Here is a 17154-nt window from a genome sequence, read left to right as displayed (position 1 = left end):
CAAAGCTGGGAGGTATTGCCAATACAGAGAAGGACCGGGATATCATACAGAAAGATCTGGATAATCTTGTAAACTGGAGTAATAGTAACAGGATGAAATTTAATAGTGAAAAGTGCAAGGTCATGCATTTAGGGATTAACAACAAGAATTTTAGTTATAAATTGGGGAGACATCAGTTGGAAGTAACAGAGGAGGACGACGACCTTGGAGTATTGGTTGATCACAGGATGACTATGAGCCGTCAATGTGATATGGCCATTAAAAAAGCTAATGCAGCTTTAGGATGCATCAGGCGAGGTATTTCCAGCAAAGATAAGGAGGTGTTAGTACCGTTATACAAGGCACCGGTGAGACCTCATCTGGAATATTGTGTGCAGTTCTGGTCTCCCATGTTTAAGAAGGATGAATTCAAACTGGAACAGGTTCAGAGACAGGCTACTAGGATGATCCGAGGAATGGAAAACCTGTCTTATGAAAGGAGACTCAGAGCTTGGCTTGTTTAGCCTAACCAAAAGAAGGTTGAGGGAGGATATGACTGCTCTTTATAAATATATCATAGGGATAAATATTAAGGAGAGAGAGGAATTATTTAAGCTTAGTACCAGTGTGGACACAAGAACAAATGGATATAAACTGGACATTAGGAAGATTAGACTTGATATTAGACGAAGGTTTCTAACCATTAGAGGAGTGAAGTTCTGGAACAGTCTTCCAAGGGGAGTGGTGGGGGCAAAAGACATATCTGGCTTTAAGACTAAGCTTGATAAGTTTATGGAGGGGATGGTATGATGGGATTGCCAAATTAACTGCCAGAATTAGACTACTGATCTTCGATTATCAGCAGGTAAGTATGCCCAGTGGTCTGTGATGGGATGTTAGATGGGATGGGATCTGAGTTACTGCAGATAATTCTTTCCTGGGTGCTAGCTGGTGAGTCTTGCTCACGTGCTCAGGGTTTAACTGATTACCATATATGGGGTCGGGAAGGAATTTTCCTCCAAGGCAGATTGGCAGAGGCCCTGGAGGTTTTTCGCCTTCCTCTGCAGCATGGGGCATGGGTCACTTGCTGGAGGATTCTCTGCAGCTTGAGGTCTTCAAACTACAATTTGAGGACTTCAATAACTCAGACATAGGTTAAGGGTTTGTTACAGGAGAGGATGGGTGAGATTCTGTGGCCTGCTTTGTGCAGGAGGTCAGACTAGATGATCATAATGGTCCCTTCTGACCTTAAAGTCTATGACTCTATGACGGAGGCACTGGAGTTATTTCTCCTCCTACCGCTTCCAGCTGCCTTGTCCAAACTGAATCTTAATTTTATTTCCTGCCCGGGTCTGGCCTGCCTGGTGCTGCAAAGAGAGTGAATGCCAATGGACAGCATTGCACATGATTGCACTGCTGTAAATGACAGCACAAGGGAATGGTGAATTATCCCACCAGCATGCCCCATGATGGAAAAGTCTGCATCTCCAGTGCTGTCCAGTGGAGCTGCTGCAGGGCTCAGCCCCTGAAATCTGCAGAGGTGCTCAGCTCCTGTTCCCTGAGCTCTCCCATCCTCTCTGACCCAGACTGCACCAGATTCTTCTCTTGGGGCACAGGGGACTGCTGCTGGTCTGACCCATAGAAAATATACCCAGACCTGAAAACTCTTTTTCTCAGGTCCCGCTTACCTATCTACCTGGCCCGCGTTGTGCGCATCTCACACTCTTGTGTACAAAAACAAAACAATACACAACAAATGGAAGAAAGGAGAAGGGGATGGCAATGGACTTAAATCAGAAGTTAGGAATCGTAGAACACTGAAACGGGACACAAGGAGAAATCTGTGGCCAGCAGAGATAAGGACAATAAGAGTTTTAAAAATATGTTTAAAAGAACAAGAATCCTGACAATGGATTGGTCTATTACTAGATGGAAGTAGTAGCATTATCAATGATCATGAGAAAAGGCAGTGGAGTTCAGTAAATATTTCAGTTCTGTATGTGGCAGGCAGATGTTGTAGGTTCATCATGACAATATCACTTTCCATCCCACTACTTTCTCAGGAGAAAGTCTCATAGCAGCTACAACAGTTAGATATTTAAGAACAGCCGGTCCAGATAACTTGAACCCAAGAGTTTTAGGAGGGCTGGCTGAGGAGCTCGTTGGACCGTTGCTGATGATTTTGAAAATGCCCTAAGATGCTGTGTAAAAGGCGCAGAAGGCTGGAAGAAAGCAAATATGTGCCTATCTTTCGAAATATTAACAGCATGACTGTGTAATTATGGGCTTGTCAGCCAGACATCAGTCCTGGGCAAGATAATAAAGTAGCTGATATGGGACTAATGATGAACTAAAGGAGGGTAATATAATTAATGCCAATCAGCATGGGTTTATGGAAAATAGATCCTGTCAAACTAGCTTGATGAGACCAGGTGGGTGAGGTAATATCTTTTATTGGACCAACTTCTGCTAGTGAGAGAGACGAGCTGTCTCCACTCTCAGCATCTTTCCCAGACCTGAAGAAAGAAAGGCTCTGTATAAACTCGAATGCTTGTCTTTCTCACCAGCAGAAGCTGGTCCAATAAAGGATATTACCTCATTCACCTTGTCTCCAATACCCTGGGACCAACATGGCTACACCACCACCACAAACTAACTTGATATCATGGTTAATATTAACAGGGGAAGGAAGGGAAGTCAAAATAGGGAAAGAATAGATTCAAGACTATTTAGATAAGTAGATGCATTCAAGTCAGCAGGACCTAATGAAACTCATACTAGTTCCTACTTACAGAACTAGCTGAAGCAATCTTTGAGAACTCCTGGAGGATGGGTGAGAGCGTGGAGGATTGGAGAAGGGCAAACATAGTATCTATCTTTAAGAAGAGGAGCTGTCATAACTATAAAGGGAAGGAAACAGCCCCTCTATGTACAATACTATAAAATCTCTTCTGGCCAGAGACACCAAAATCCTTTTACCTGTAAAGGGTTAAGAAGCTCAGGTAACCTGGCTAACACCTGACCCAAAGGACCAATAAGGGCACAAGATATTTTCAAATCTTGGTGCGGGAAAGGCTTGTTTGTATGCTCTTTGTTTTGGGGTTTGTTCGCTCTTGGGACTAAGAGGGACCAGACATCAATCCATGCTGTCCAAATCTTTCTTAACTAGTCTCTCATATCTCAAACTTGTAAGTAACAGCCAGGCAAGGCATGTTAGTTCTATCTTTGTTTTCTCAACTTGTAAATGTTCCTTTTTGCTAAGAGGATTTACCTGTTTGCTGTAACTTTGAACCGAAGGCTAGAGAGGGTTCCTCTGGGCTCTATGAATCTGATTACCCTGTAAATTATGCTGAGCGAGTTGGTGCTGGAGCCCCTGTGTATATGGCTGATGTCTTAGAGTATCTGACTGCTGAGATTCTCGAGTTGGCTGGCAACGCTGCACGCGATAACAAGAAAACCAGGATCATCCCCCGCCATTTGCAGCTCGCCATCCGTAACCACAAGGAGCTCAACAAACTACTGGGGAAAGTCACTATTGCTCAAGGGGGTGTTATGCCTAATATCCAGGCCGTGCTACTGCCTAAGAAAACCGAAAGTCATAAAGCCAAGAGCAAGTGAGAGTGATCGAGGAGAAACGGGACATTTGAATCTGTGCTTAAAAATTAAAGTTATTTTCCATCCTGATTTTACAGAGATGATTTTTACCTTTTTCCCTTTCTTTCTTTAATTAAAAGCCTTCTTTTTAAGAACCTGATTGATTTTTCCTTGTTTTAGGATCCAGGGGATTGGATCTGGACTCACCAGGAATTGGTAAGGGAAAGGAGGGGGTTGGTTAAATTCTCCTTGTGTTAAGATCCAAAGGGTTGGATTGGTGTTCACTAGGAACTTGGTGAAGAAGTCTCTCAAGACTATCCGAGGAAGGGAGTTAGTACTTGGGAGTGGTGGCAGCAAGACCAGATTTAAGCTGGTAATTCAGTTTAGGGGTTCACATGCAGGTCCTCATATCTGTACGCTAAAGTCCAGAGTAGGGAAGGAATCTTGACAGGAGCAAAGAGGACCAGAGAATTACAAGCCAGTCAACCTAACTTCAATACCTGGAAAAATACTGGAACAAGTTATTTAACAATCAATTTATAAGCACCTAGAGAATAACAGGGTTATAAGGAACAGCCAGCATGGATTTATCAAGAACAAATCATGCCAAACCAATCTCATGTCCATTAACTTTGTCAAAGAAGAAAAAGTGGATATGATGTATCTTTATTTTAGTAAGACTTTTGACACAGTCCCATGTGACAGTCTCACAAGAAAACTAGAAAAATGTGGTCTAGATCAGTGGTTCTCAAAGCCGGTCCGATTTAGGGAAAGCCCTGGCAGGCCGGGCTGGTTTGTTTACCTGCCACACCCACAGGTTCAGCCGATCGCGGCTTCCACTGGCTGTGGTTTGCCACTCCAGGCCAATGGGGACTGCGGGAAGCAGTGCAGGCCAAGGGATGTGCTGGCCGCCCTTCCTGCAGCTCCCATTGGCCTGGAGCGGTGAACTGCGGCCAGTGGGAGCCACGAATGGCCGAACCTGTGGACGCGGCAGGTAAACAAACCGGCCGGGCCCATCAGGGGCTGTCCCTGAACAAGTGGCAGACCAGCTTTGAGAACCACTGGTCTAGATTAAATTACAAAAAGGTGAATGCACAACTGGTTGAAAGAGTTGTTATCAATGGGTTGCCGTCAGACCGCAAGGGTGCATCTAGTGAGGTCCTGCAGCAGTCAGTCCTGGGTCTGGTACTGCTCAATTTTTTCATTAATGACTTGGGATAATGGAGTGGAGGGCATGCTTATAAAACTCTGCAGATGACACCAAGTAGGAAGGGTTTGCAAGCACTTTGGAGAACTGGATTAGAATTCAAAACAACCCGGACAAATTGAAGAATTGGCCTGAATTCAAGAAGATAAAATTCAATAAAAACCAGTGAAAAGTACTTCACTTGGGAAGGAGAATATCAAATGCACAACTATAAAATGGGAAATAATTGGCTAGGTGGGAGTACTGCTAAAAAGGATCTGGGGGTTAGAGTGGATCAAAATTGAATACGGGTCAACCACATGATGCAGTTGCAAAAAGGCAGATACCATTCTGGGGTGTATTAACTGGAATGTTGTACAGAAAACATGGGATACAATTGTCCTGCTCTACTTGGCACTGGGTGAGCCTCAGCTGGAGAACTGTCTTTAATTCTAGGCACGATCTTTTAGGAAAGATGTGGACAAATTGGAGAGAGTCCAGACGAGAGTAACAAAAATAATAAAAGGTTTAGAAAAACCTGGCCTGTGAGGAAAGGTTAAAAAACACTAGTCTATTTAGTCTTGAGAAAAGAAGACTGGGGGAAGAGGACCCAATAACAGCCTTCAATACCTTAAGGGCTGTTATAAAGGGAACTGTGATCTATTGTTCTCCATATTCACTGAAGGTAGGACAAGAAGTAATCAGCTTAAACTGCAGCAAGGGAGATTTAGGTTAGATATTAGAAAAAAAAAAAAACACGTTCTAACTATCAGGGTAGTTAAGCTCTGGAACAGGCTTCCAAGGGAGGCCGTGGAATCCCTACCACTGGAGATTAAGAACAGGTTGGACAAACTCCTGCCAGGAATGGCCTAGGTTTACTAGGTCCTGCCTCAGAGCAGGTGGCTGGACTTGATGACTTCTTGAGGTCCCTTTCTGCCCTACATTTCTATGATTCCACTATTCTATTATCTTTTTTTGAGATTAAAAAAAGTTTGGTTGCTAAAAGGTAACAGTGCGTATGTAATAAACGCTGACTTCTGTAAAGTCCTTGGTACTGCATAACATTTTGATTAAAAAACAGAAGGATACATAGTGCACATTACATGGATTAAAAGCTGGCTAACTGATAGGTTTCAAAATGTAACTGTAGACAGGGTGACAGGTTTCAGAGTGGTAGCAGTATTAGTCTGTATCAGCAAAAACAATGAGGAATCTTTGTGGCACCTTAGAGACTAACAAATTTATTTGGGCATAAGCTTTTGTAGGCTAGAACCTACATGAAAGCTTATGCCCAAATAAATGTGTTAGTCTCTAAGGTGCCACAAGGACTCCTGGTTGTTTTTGTAGAAAGGGCGTTTCTCGTGGGGTCCTGCAGGAATCAGTTCTTGGTCCTATGCTATTTAACATTTTTATGACTGACCTAGAAGAAAACAAAGTCATCAGATAAAGTTAGCAGATGACACAAAAATTGGGGGAGTGGTAAATAATGAAGAGGACAGGTCACTGATTCAGAGCGATTTGGATCACTTGGTGAACTGAGCACAAGCAAACAATATGCGTTTAATATGGCTAAATGTAAAGTTATACATCTAGGAACACAGAATGTCAGCCATGCTCACAGGATGGGGGACTCTATCCTAGGAAGTGGGCACTCTAGAAAAACTGGGGTTGGGGGGGGCATAGGTGCTGGAACTAGGAGTGCAGGAGGTGCTGCAGCACCCCCAGGCGGGAAGTGGTTTCCATTATAGCCAAGATTTACAGTTTGGTTCAATGGCTCTCAGCACCCCAGTATACAAATTGTTCCAGCACCTCAGGGGGGTGGGGGCTGGGAGAGGAGATAATCAGCCAAACACAGTGGCCAAAAGAGCTAATGCGATCCTGGGATGTATAAACAGGAGAATCTTGAGTATGAGTAGAGATTATTTTACCTTTTTATTTGGCAATGGTGCAACTACTGCTGGAATACTGTGTCCAGTTCTGATGTCCGTAATTGATGATAATTTGGAGAAGGTTCAGAGAGGAGCCATGAGAATGATTAAAGAATTAGAAAAAATTAGTGATAAACTCTTTAAAAGAGAAGGTTAAGGTATGATTTGATCAGTGTATAAGTACCCATATGGGAAACAAATGTTTAATAATGGGCTCTTTAATCTAGCAGAGAAAGGTCTAACATGATCCAATGGCTGGACATCAAAGCTAGACAAACTCAAACAGGAAATAAGGTGTATGTTTTTAACAGGAGGGTCATCAACCATTAGAACAATTTACCAAAAATCATGGTGTATACCCCATAACCTGACAAATTTTAAATCAAGAACATATGTTTTTTGGAAAGCTCTACTCTACGCCATACAGGAGGTCAGACTAGTCCCACGCCCCATGCTATAATCCCAACTATACATACAAAGTGGCAGGGTCTAAATGAGCTGTTACCACTCAGGAAAGATCTTGGAGTCATTATGGGCAGTTCTCTGAGAACATCTGCTCAATGTGCAGCAGCCCTCAAAAAAGGTAACATATGAACAGGCCCTACTGGGTCAGCCCAAAGGTCCATCTAGCCCAGTATCCTGTCTGCTGACAGTGGACAATGCCAGGTGCCTCAGAGGCAGTGAACAGAACAGGTAAATATCCAGTGATCCATCCCCTGACACCCATTCCCAAGTTCTGGTGAGAATCATTATGAAAGGGATAGTTACCGTAATAAGACAGAAAATATCACATTGCCTCTGTATAAATCCATAGTACTCCCACACCTTGAATCCTGTGTGCAGATCTGGTCACCCCAGCTCACAAGAGATGTATTGGGATTTGCAAAGGCACAGAAAGGGGCGACAAATGACTGAGGGCAAGGAACAGCTTCCACAGGAGGGCAGAGTAATAAGCTCGGGACTGACTTGGGGGGATAGGATGGCGGTCTCTACAGTCATGGCTGGTGTGGGAATAGGAAGGGTTATTCAGTCCTTCTCCGGACACAGGCACTCGGAGCCAGGAACGGAGTGACCAGAGGGAAGGTTTGCAGAGAAGCAGCAGGAAGCAGGTCCCCACAGCAGGGCAGAGTAATAAGCTCGGGACTGACTTGGGGGGATAGGATGGCGGTCTCTACAGTCATGACTGGTGTGGGAATAGGAAGGGATATTCAGTCCTTCTCCGGACACAGGCACTCGGAGCCAGGAACGGAGTGACTAGAGGGAAGGTTTGCAGAGAAGCAGCAGGAAGTAGGTCCCCACAGAAGGGCAGAGTAATAAGATCGGGACTGACTTGGGGGGATAGGATGGCAGTCTCTACAGTCATGGCTGGTGTGGGAAAGGAAGGGTTATTCAGTCCTTCTCCGGACACAGGCACTCGGAGCCAGGAACGGAGTGACTAGAGGGAAGGTTTGCAGAGAAGCAGCAGGAAGTAGGTCCCCACAGAAGGGCAGAGTAATAAGATCGGGACTGACTTGGGGGGATAGGATGGCAGTCTCTACAGTCATGGCTGGTGTGGGAAAGGAAGGGTTATTCAGTCCTTCTCCGGACACAGGCACTCGGAGCCAGGAGCGGAGTGATAGAGGGAGGGTTTGCAGAGACGCAGCAGGAAGCAGGTCCCCACAGGAGGCACAGCCAAGCTGCGAGCTCCTTGCAGAGGCTGCCGAGAAGGCCCGCCGGACAGCCGGGTGATAGAAGGGCTCGGCGAGGTCCCGGAGGACGGGGCCAGGGATGGCTGGTGTCCCTGGGCCGTTTGCCAGGAGCCGGGACCGGGCGACAGGGGAGGGATCACTGGACGGGTCCCTGCTCCCTCCACTCCCGCTGCGGCCGCCGGGCTGGAGGGGCCTTTGGCGGCTCGGCCGAGTCCCGGGGCCCGGCCCCAGGGCAGGTCAGGCCGGGTCTCCCCGCGCGGTCCCGAGGCGGCGGGCGGGCGCGCACTCACCCGGCGACGAGGATGATGACGCGCAGCGGCTCCCGCACCACGCTGAAGAGGCACAGCCCGAGCGCCGGCCCAAAGGCGATGAAGCTGCAGCCGAAGAAGACGGCGAGTGTCATGGCGGCCGCGGGGGCGGGGCAGGGCCGGGGGCTCCCGGTCCGGCGGGCGGGGCGGGGCGGGGCTGGCCTGTCAGTCTGTCCGTCCGGCTCGGCTCGGCTCGGCTCGGCTCCGCTCCCCCGCCCCGCCGGTCCCGGCTCCGGCTCTTCCGGGAGCCCGCTGACATCACATCCCGCAGCCGGCCGCCTTAAAGGGGCAACGCCGGGGCTGGAAGTGGGGCCCACCTGCTGGGCTGCGCCAGGCCAGGCTGGAGCGTGCGGCCTCGATCCTGCCCCGCCGGGTCCCCGAGCCGAGCCCAGCCCAGCCCAGCTTGTGCGGCGCTGAGAGTCAGGGGGCCGAACCGCGCCCCCTGGGGGTGATGGAGCCACCCCTGCCCCTGTGGGACTGGACCTGCCAGGGCGGGTTTAGCTCCCGGGGGGCACCGGGGCTTCCTCTGCTCCGCCCAGCGCGCTCATGGCTGCTGAGCCTCGCGGGAGGGTGGCCCCAGTCTCCATCGTGGGGAGTCTGGGGTCAGTGGTGGAGATGGAGGCGGGGGGGGGGGAGTCTAGGGTCAGTCATGGGGATGGAGGCCGGGGTGGGAGTCTGGGGTCAGTTGTGAGGCTGGGGGGGGAGTCTGGGGTCAGTCGTGGGTATGAAGGCCGTGGGGGGGAGGGAGTCTGGGGTCAGTCGTGGGGATGGAGGTGGGGGGGGGGATCTGGGGTCAGTCGTGGGGATGAAGGCCAGGGGGAGGCTGGGGTCAGTTGTGGGGCCGGGGGAGGGGAGTGTGGGATGAGTCGTGGGGATGAAGGCCGTGGGGGGGGAGTCTAGGGTCAGTCATGGGGATGGAGGCCAGGGGGGAGTCTAGGGTCAGTCGTGGGGACAGAGGCCGGGGGGGGGAGTCTGGGGTCAGTCATGGGGCGGGGGGGTGAGTCGTGGGGATGAAGGCCGTGGGGGGGGGAGTCTAGGGTCAGTCATGGGGATGGGGGCCGGGGGGGGACTGGGGTCAGTTGTGAGGCTGGGGGGGAAGAGTCTGGGGTCAGTCGTAGGGACAAAGGCCTGGGGGGGGAGTCTAGGGTCAGTCATGGGGATGGAGGCTGGGAGGGAGTCTGGGGTCAGTCGTGGGGATGAAGGCCGTGGGGGGGGGGGGAGTCTAGGGTCAGTCATGGGGATGGGGGCCGGGGGGGGACTGGGGTCAGTTGTGAGGCTGGGGGGGAAGAGTCTGGGGTCAGTCGTGGGGACAAAGGCCCGGGGGGGGAGTCTAGGGTCAGTCATGGGGATGGAGGCCAGGGAGCGGGGTCTGGGGTCAGTCATGGGGATGAAAGCCGGGGGGGGGGGGGGGAGTCCAGGCCCAGTGGTGGGGATGGAGGCTGGGGGAGTCAGGGCTCAGTCGTGGGGATGGAGGCCGGGGGTGGGGGTCAGTCATGGGGATGAAGGCCGGGGCGGGGGGGGGAGTCTAGGGTCGGTCGTGGAGACGGAGGCTGGGGGGGCGAGGGAGTTGGGTCAGTCGTGGGGACAGAGGCCGGGGGGGGGGGGAGAATTCTGAGCCCAGTTGTGGGGATGGAGGCCGGGTGGGGGAGTCAGGGCCCAGTCTTGGGGATGGAGGCCAGGGGGCGGGGTCTGGGGTCAGTCATGGGGATGAAAGCTGGGGGGGGGGGCAGTCCAGGCCCAGTGGTGGGGATGGAGGCTGGGGGCGGGGGGAGTCAGGGCTCAGTCGTGGGGATGGAGGCCGGGGGTGGGGGGGAGTCTAGGGTCGGTTGTGGAGACGGAGGCTGGGGGGGCGAGGGAGTTGGGTCAGGCCTTTTGGAGCCTTCCCCCCGGAGCAGAGTGCTGAAGCCCCCACCCTGAGCTCAAGGGAAGGCAGGGTGGGAGGTCCAGGAATGAACTCGGGAAGCCGGGACTCCAACCACAGGGCACAGAGTTCAGCCAAGCCGAACCATGTGCCCCCAGCACAGAGGATGCACCTGTTTCCTGAGGTGGGTGGGTCTGATCGGCCCCTTGGGCCAGACCCCGCTGCTCTAACACCTTATAGCCGACCCTGCCGTGGATCTCACAACCCGAATCTGATGTAATGCAGCAAGGGGGCCAGCCAAAAAAGGAGGGAAGCAGCATTTAAACCAACGCAGCTGCCCTTCCACCTTTTACAGGGTGATGATACACATGCTTGATACACATGCCTGGCAGGGAGCTTCCCTGAGATCGCCCCGACTCCTCCATTCCCCCAAGTTACCTCACCCCATCAGCCTAAAAAAACCACACCCCCAAACGCCAAAAGTTTCACAGACGAAAAGCACCAGTGTGAACAGCGCTTTGTCGGCGGAAAAGCTCTCTCCTGCCAACAAACAGCCGCTACATTGTGCACCTTGTGTCGCTAAAGTGTGTAGTGTGGACATAGCCTGTGTTTACTGTCTGCCTAAGCCGGAGGCTAAATCTGCTCCCTGCTCTGCCCCACCTAGAGGGCCACGGCTTCCCTTGCAGACTGTTAATTGCTGTCTGCCCTGGCCTGGAGACTCTGGGCTAAAGCCAGTTTACTGCTCTGCCACGCCCAAGGGGCTAGAACTCCAGACTGTTCATGGTCATTTGCCTCTGAGGAGGCTGCGAGCTATAAACTGCTATAAACGGCCCCACCAGCAGGACCAGAGCCCGAGTGCTGCTGCCTGACGCAGCGAGGTGGGGTGGCCGACCTCCCCCCTGAAGAGTGAGAGACTACAGTCCTGGTCTATGGAGAGCGTGATTCAGATGATGAGGTCGGCAGGGATTGGGGGTAGTTTGAAGGCCAGAAGAGGAGGTTCAGGAAAAAATTTTCTTTCAGGTCCCCATCGAGTATGGGTTGTTGTCTGATGACATGCCATATAGGTTCCAATGTAGGGTGGTAGGTGACAGCTGGGGTGTGCAGTAAAAGGGGGTTTTAGTGCTGTGTGGAAGCAGGTTCTCTCGGAGTATTTGGGTGGTTCGGTCCATGATGAGGTCTGCTACTCTGGTGGAGTGTCCTGGTTTGGTGAAGGTGGTTTCACAAGTGTTAAGGCAGATGTCTCGGACTTTCTCCTCGGAGCACATGCGGTGGTAGTTGAGTGAGACGCTGGTCAGACATGGGTGTGTTGCACCTGCCAGGGCATGCCTGTGTCACAGCCAGTTGGCCCGTCGCTGGGTTTGATATGTGCTTCCCAGTGATTTGTCTACAGGCGCTGTGCTGGCTTGCTGTGTATTTGCTGGTCAAGGACTCAGCGTTACTGAGCACAGGAGCAATGACGTAGTGTAGAGGAGTGGAGCATGTTTCTGTTTGGGTTTAGTGTCTGACCTCCTTTGAGTGGGAGTGGGGTTGCTGCTTTAGAAGCGGTGGCCCCAGAGCTGAGTCAGCTCCATTTGTTGAGTGGCTGGGGAATTAGCCCAGTTCTTCCCAGCAGCTGTCAGTGCTGCATCTCCCACATACAAGGTGTGTTCATGTGATGTGTCTAGTGGGGTTTTATCCCAATCAATGGAACCAGTTCAAGTTGGGCCCCAAACATCACTTGGGCAGAATGGGCTGGACTGTCCCATGAGAAGGATTCACCAAGGTATTTAGGCACCAGGTCCCAGGTTTGGCTCCATTGCAATTCACAAAACTCCTTCCGAACCTGGTATGTGCCTAAATGGTCTGGGTAGAATTTCTCTCTGCACTGTTGCTTGCCTGTCAGCGTGTGCACTCCTGCCCCACTTTGGGCATTAGGAGGCCTCAGCCCTAGAGCAATTCACAAACCGGTGAGATGGGTGAATGCATGCCTAGCTCACCTGCAGGGCCTGATCCTGTAGGGGTGCTGAGAGTCTGCTGACTGGATTGCAGCACTTTCAGAATTCGTCAGGAGGAGAAGGTGGAGCCATCCCATTATACCTTCTAGCCCAGTGATAGAACCTGTCTGGGCTGTGGGAAACCTAGGGGTCAGTTCTCTCCTCTCTGCCAGAGCCTGGACTCCCACATCTAACCATTGGCCTAAAAACTATGAGAGCATCACCTCCGCCTCCAGCTGTTGTGTAGCATGAGGCCCTCCCTAGCTCACAGTCACAAAGCGGCCCAACTCCAGGAGATGGATCCTGGCTGTGTGTCCCTGCAGCCCAGGCCAGGGCACCAAACTCCCTGAGAGGGATGGGCGGGGGACACATCCTTGTTGTTGGCATATCCCATTGGCTTCAGCCCTACTCAAGCCCCAAGCCCCGGCATGTGCGCCCCATGGGGCTGAAGCCTCAAGACCCTCCTCCCCACTGGGCAGAAGACCTGATTTCCACCCCCCTCCCCTAGTAGGTGGAGAATGGATGGTGGTATGCACGGGCTTTGCAAGCTGCACTTTAAGTGTAAAAGAGTTTGGCCACCCCTGCTCTAGAATTCTGGCCCTTTGGGTGGGACAAAGCAGAAAGCAGGCTTTAGCCTAACCTGGCTAAGGCAGCCAGCAAACACACAGTCTGGAGCCTCCTGCCCAGGTCAGTCTTCCCTCAGGGCAGGGTGCTGCATGGTGCTGGTTCAGCTCCAGAGTTCGGCAGTGGACTAGAGACAACTGTCTCCTTCCCTGGCTCCTGGTAATGGAGCTGCAGGGCCCTTCCTTTATACTTCCCATTCCGCCCTGGTACTTCTGGTGTGGGGAATGGAGTGGGTTTGGCTCCGCCCACCAGGGGGAGTGTAATGATCCCTTGCTCTCAAGTCCAGAGGGAGGCCATTCCGCGACACTACACACCCCACCCCCTCAAGTCCATCTCCTGGGAAAGGCAAAGAGATGGCCAAGTCCCCTTCTCCCAACCGAGAAAAGAAATCGGCATTGGTGTGGTCCTTATCAGTCCAATGACACACCGTGAACTCATAGGGTTGCAGGGGGAGGTACCAATGCATCAGTCAGGCGGTGGTTTTATTGACCATGTTCAGCCCCTTCAGGGGAGCAGTCAGTCAGAAGCACGAAGGGGGTCCAGGAGGTATATCTCAAGGCGTCCGCTTGACTGCCAGAGCTTCTTTCTCAATAACTGAGTAGTTCTGTTCTCGGGAGAGCAACTTTCAGCTGATATGTAATATGGAGTGCTCTTCCCCGTTAACCTCCTGGGAGAGGATGGCTCCCAGTCCCACCTCTGAGGCATTGGTCTGTAAAAGGAACTCCCAGTTGAAGTCAGGGCTGAACAGCACCGGCTCTTGGCACAGTTGGTCTTTGAGGGTATGGAAGGCCCATCCACACTTATCTATCCAATGCACATGTCAGGGACTGCCATTTTTCAGGAGCCACAATCAAGGCAAAATTGGGGACAAAGTGGTGGTAATAGTCCACTAGCCCCAGAAATTGCCACACCTGTCTTTTTGTGGTAGGGGCTGAGTAGGCCTGCAGACCTTGGACCTTTCCCACTAGGGGCCATACTTGGCCTTGCCCCAGGGTGTATCCCAGATAGGGTGGCAGGAGACCACTTATCTTGCACTTCTTGGGGTTGGCAGTCAGCCCGGCTGTGCACAAGCCTCTAAGGACAGTGGTGACCTTGTTGAGGTGGTCTTCCCAGTGGCTGCTGTAAATCACTACGTCATTGAGTTAGGCAATGGTGCAGGCACAACGGGGTTGTAGGATCCAGTCTATCAGCCAGTGGAAGGTGGCTGGGGTGCTATGGAGACCGAAAGGCATCCAGGTGAATTGGTACAGCTGGGTCAGGGTGGTGAACGCAGTCTTCTCCCTGGAGCTTGGGTCCAGTGGAATTTGCCAGTACCCTTTGGTGAGATCCAGGGTGTTCATGTACTGGGCATCACTGAGTCAATCTAGCTGCTCGTTGAGCCACGTCATCAGGTAAGCATTGAATTTAGAGATGGTGTTGACTCGTTGGAAATTGATACAGAACCGAAGGTCTCATCAGGCTTAGGGACCAGAATGATGGGACTGTGCCGCTCTGGGATCTCTCGACTATGCCTAGTTCCACTGTGGCCTGGACCTCCTTGTCAACTACTTTGGGTGTTTGGCGCAGCAATGGCCTTGTGGTCTCTCGGACAACTTTTCCTGAGTTTGCCAATATTCTATGTTGTACAAGTGTAGTCTGTCCTGGCTGGGCCATGAAGGTTTTAGGAAATGCCTTCAGCAGGCTCCTGACTTGCTTCTGTTGCTCCTCAGTAGGGTATTCGCCAGTTGTGGCCCTTCAGAGTCCATTAGGTGAGGAAGCTGGGGCCCTAAGTCTGGCTCCAAGGGATATGGGGCGATCAGCAGCCCCTCGTGCTCCCGCCATGCCTTTAACAGATATGACAGATTTACCATATCATTTTCCTTCCAGTCAGGTTGGGACCTTCATAAGTGACCGGCCCGACCTGGCAAATGATCTCATAAGGCCCCTGCCAACGTGCTAGGAGTTTCAATTCCTTGGAGGGTAGGAGGAGGAGAACCCTTTCATCAGGCTCAAAAGTCCCTTCCCCGGGCTCCCTTGTTAGAAGTTCACTCCTGTGCTTTCTGAGTACAGTGGAGGTTCTTCTTCACAATCTCCGGCACTGGCCAAACACCCCTGAAGCTGCAGGACATACTGGAGGAGGCCCTGTGATGGGGACAGTGTAGGTTCCCAGTTCTCCCCCATAGGGTCTAGCAGTGCCCTTGGCTGCTGGCTTTTTAACAGCTCAAAGGGGGAGAACTTTGTCGACAACTGGGGTACCTTTTAGATGGCCAGCAACAGGGGTGGGATAAGTTGGTCTCAATAGTGAAGTTATTTCAGAGGGACCTTCCGCAGCATCTCCTTAAGGGTCTGATTAAAACGCTCCACAAGCCTGTCTGTCGGTGGGTGGTACACAGATGTTTTCAACCTTTTTATCTCCAGTAGGTCACAGACCTGTCGAAGAAGCTTCGACGTAAAGTTGGTGCCCTGATCAGTCAGGAATTCTTGGGGGAGGCCTACCTGGGCAAATATTATCAAGAATTCTGCAGCAATGGTTCATGTGCTGTGATGTTTTGGAGAGGGACTGCTTCTGGGAAGTGGGTAGCATAATCTAAAACCACCTGGATGTACCTGAATTTCACGACACTCTTTGTGATGGGTCCCCAAGAGGTCCTTGCCCCAGCTAGGAGACTGTGGGCCCAGCCTGTGTGTTTGCTGGCTGCCATAGCCAGGTTAGGCTAAAGCCTACCCACCCAAGGTCTGACCGAGGGCTGTAGCCCAACAGCCAAAGGACGTGAACTGGCAGTGCCTACAGCCTTAAGAGCATACTGGTGCCAAAGACGCTGCACTCAAGTCCACCAGCCAGTGGCGAAGGACCCAGGTTCTGCCTCGCACTTGGAGGACATGTATGAACTGCTCAGGGGGTGGGGCAATTTTGGCTCCACCCAGCAGGGGGAGTGTAGTGGGCTCTCACTTTCAAGTCCAGAGGAAGGTCACTCTGCTGCACTACAAGGACACACCAAACCCTGCCAGTACAACAAATGCCAAACCTGCAGACATATCACCACTGCTACAGTGATGAACACCCACCCAACACACCTTTCAAGCTCTATGGGTCCTATACAAGCCTATCACAGCATGTGGGGTACCTTATCCAGTGCACTGAATGCCCCAATAACAACTATGTGGGTGAAACTATGTTTTATAGTCAGGAACAGAGGACGGAAGAGGATAATGTAAGGGCCGGATCACATGATAGTCACATAAAAAAGGATCTGGTACATCAGAAAAGGGCAGACAAAGAGGGACAAGTTTTTAAAGTGCTTGTACACAAATGCTAGAAGTCTAAATAATAAGCTGGGTGAACTAGAGTGCCTTGTGATAAAGGAGGATATTGATATAACAGGCATCACAGAAACCTGGTGGACAGAGAGCAATCAAGGGGACACAATCATTCCGGGGTATAAAATATATCGGAAGGACAGAACAGGTCGTGCGGGGGTGGGGTGGAAGTGGCACTATATGTGAAAGAAAATGTAGATTCAAATGAAGTAAAAATCGTAAGCGAATCCCCATGTTCCATAGAATCGCTATGGATAGAAATTTCATGCTCTAATAAAAATATAACATTAGGGATCTATTATCGACCACCTGACTAGGACAGTAATAGTGATGATGAAATGCTAAGGGAAATTAGAGAGGCTATCAAAATTAAGAACCCAATGATAGTGGGGGATTTCAATTATCCCCATATTGACTGGGAACATTTCACTTCAGGATGAAATGCAGAGATAAAATTTCTCGATACTTTAAATGACTGCTTCATGGAGCAGCTGGTACGGGAACTCACAAGGGGAGAGGCAACTCTAGATTTAATCCTGAGTGGAGCACAGGAGCTGGTCCAAGAGGTGACTATAGCAGGACTGCTTGGAAATAGTGACCATAATACAATAGCATTCAACATCCCTGTGGGGGAAAGAACACCTCAACAGCCCAACACTAGCATTTAATTTCAAAAGAGGGAACTATACAAAAATGAGGGAGTTAGTTAAAAGTTA

General features: G+C 51.0%; 1 protein-coding gene across 7 annotated transcripts in view; it reads right to left on the bottom strand.

Annotated features, from left to right (window-relative positions):
* The window catches only part of LOC115653067 (gamma-secretase subunit Aph-1b-like), a 33969-nt gene extending 25140 nt beyond the window's left edge, over positions 1-8829 (bottom strand). For 6 of the 7 annotated variants that reach the window (XM_030565743.1, XM_030565744.1, XM_030565748.1 and 3 more), the window contains exon 1: positions 8666-8829. In XM_030565743.1, the coding sequence (XP_030421603.1) occupies positions 8666-8778 (113 nt within the window). In that variant the 5' untranslated portion in view covers positions 8779-8829. Of the gene's footprint in view, positions 1-7455; positions 7515-8665 lie in introns of those variants that run through there. The other variant, XM_030565746.1, reaches the window with a different exon arrangement.
* Between the last annotated feature and the right edge of the window lie 8325 nt (positions 8830-17154).

This window comes from Gopherus evgoodei, chromosome 6 (assembly GCF_007399415.2).
Source record: "Gopherus evgoodei ecotype Sinaloan lineage chromosome 6, rGopEvg1_v1.p, whole genome shotgun sequence".
Taxonomy (NCBI): domain Eukaryota; kingdom Metazoa; phylum Chordata; order Testudines; family Testudinidae; genus Gopherus; species Gopherus evgoodei.
Note: the sequence above shows the minus strand (reverse complement) of the source record. Positions and strands in the feature narration are given on the sequence as shown.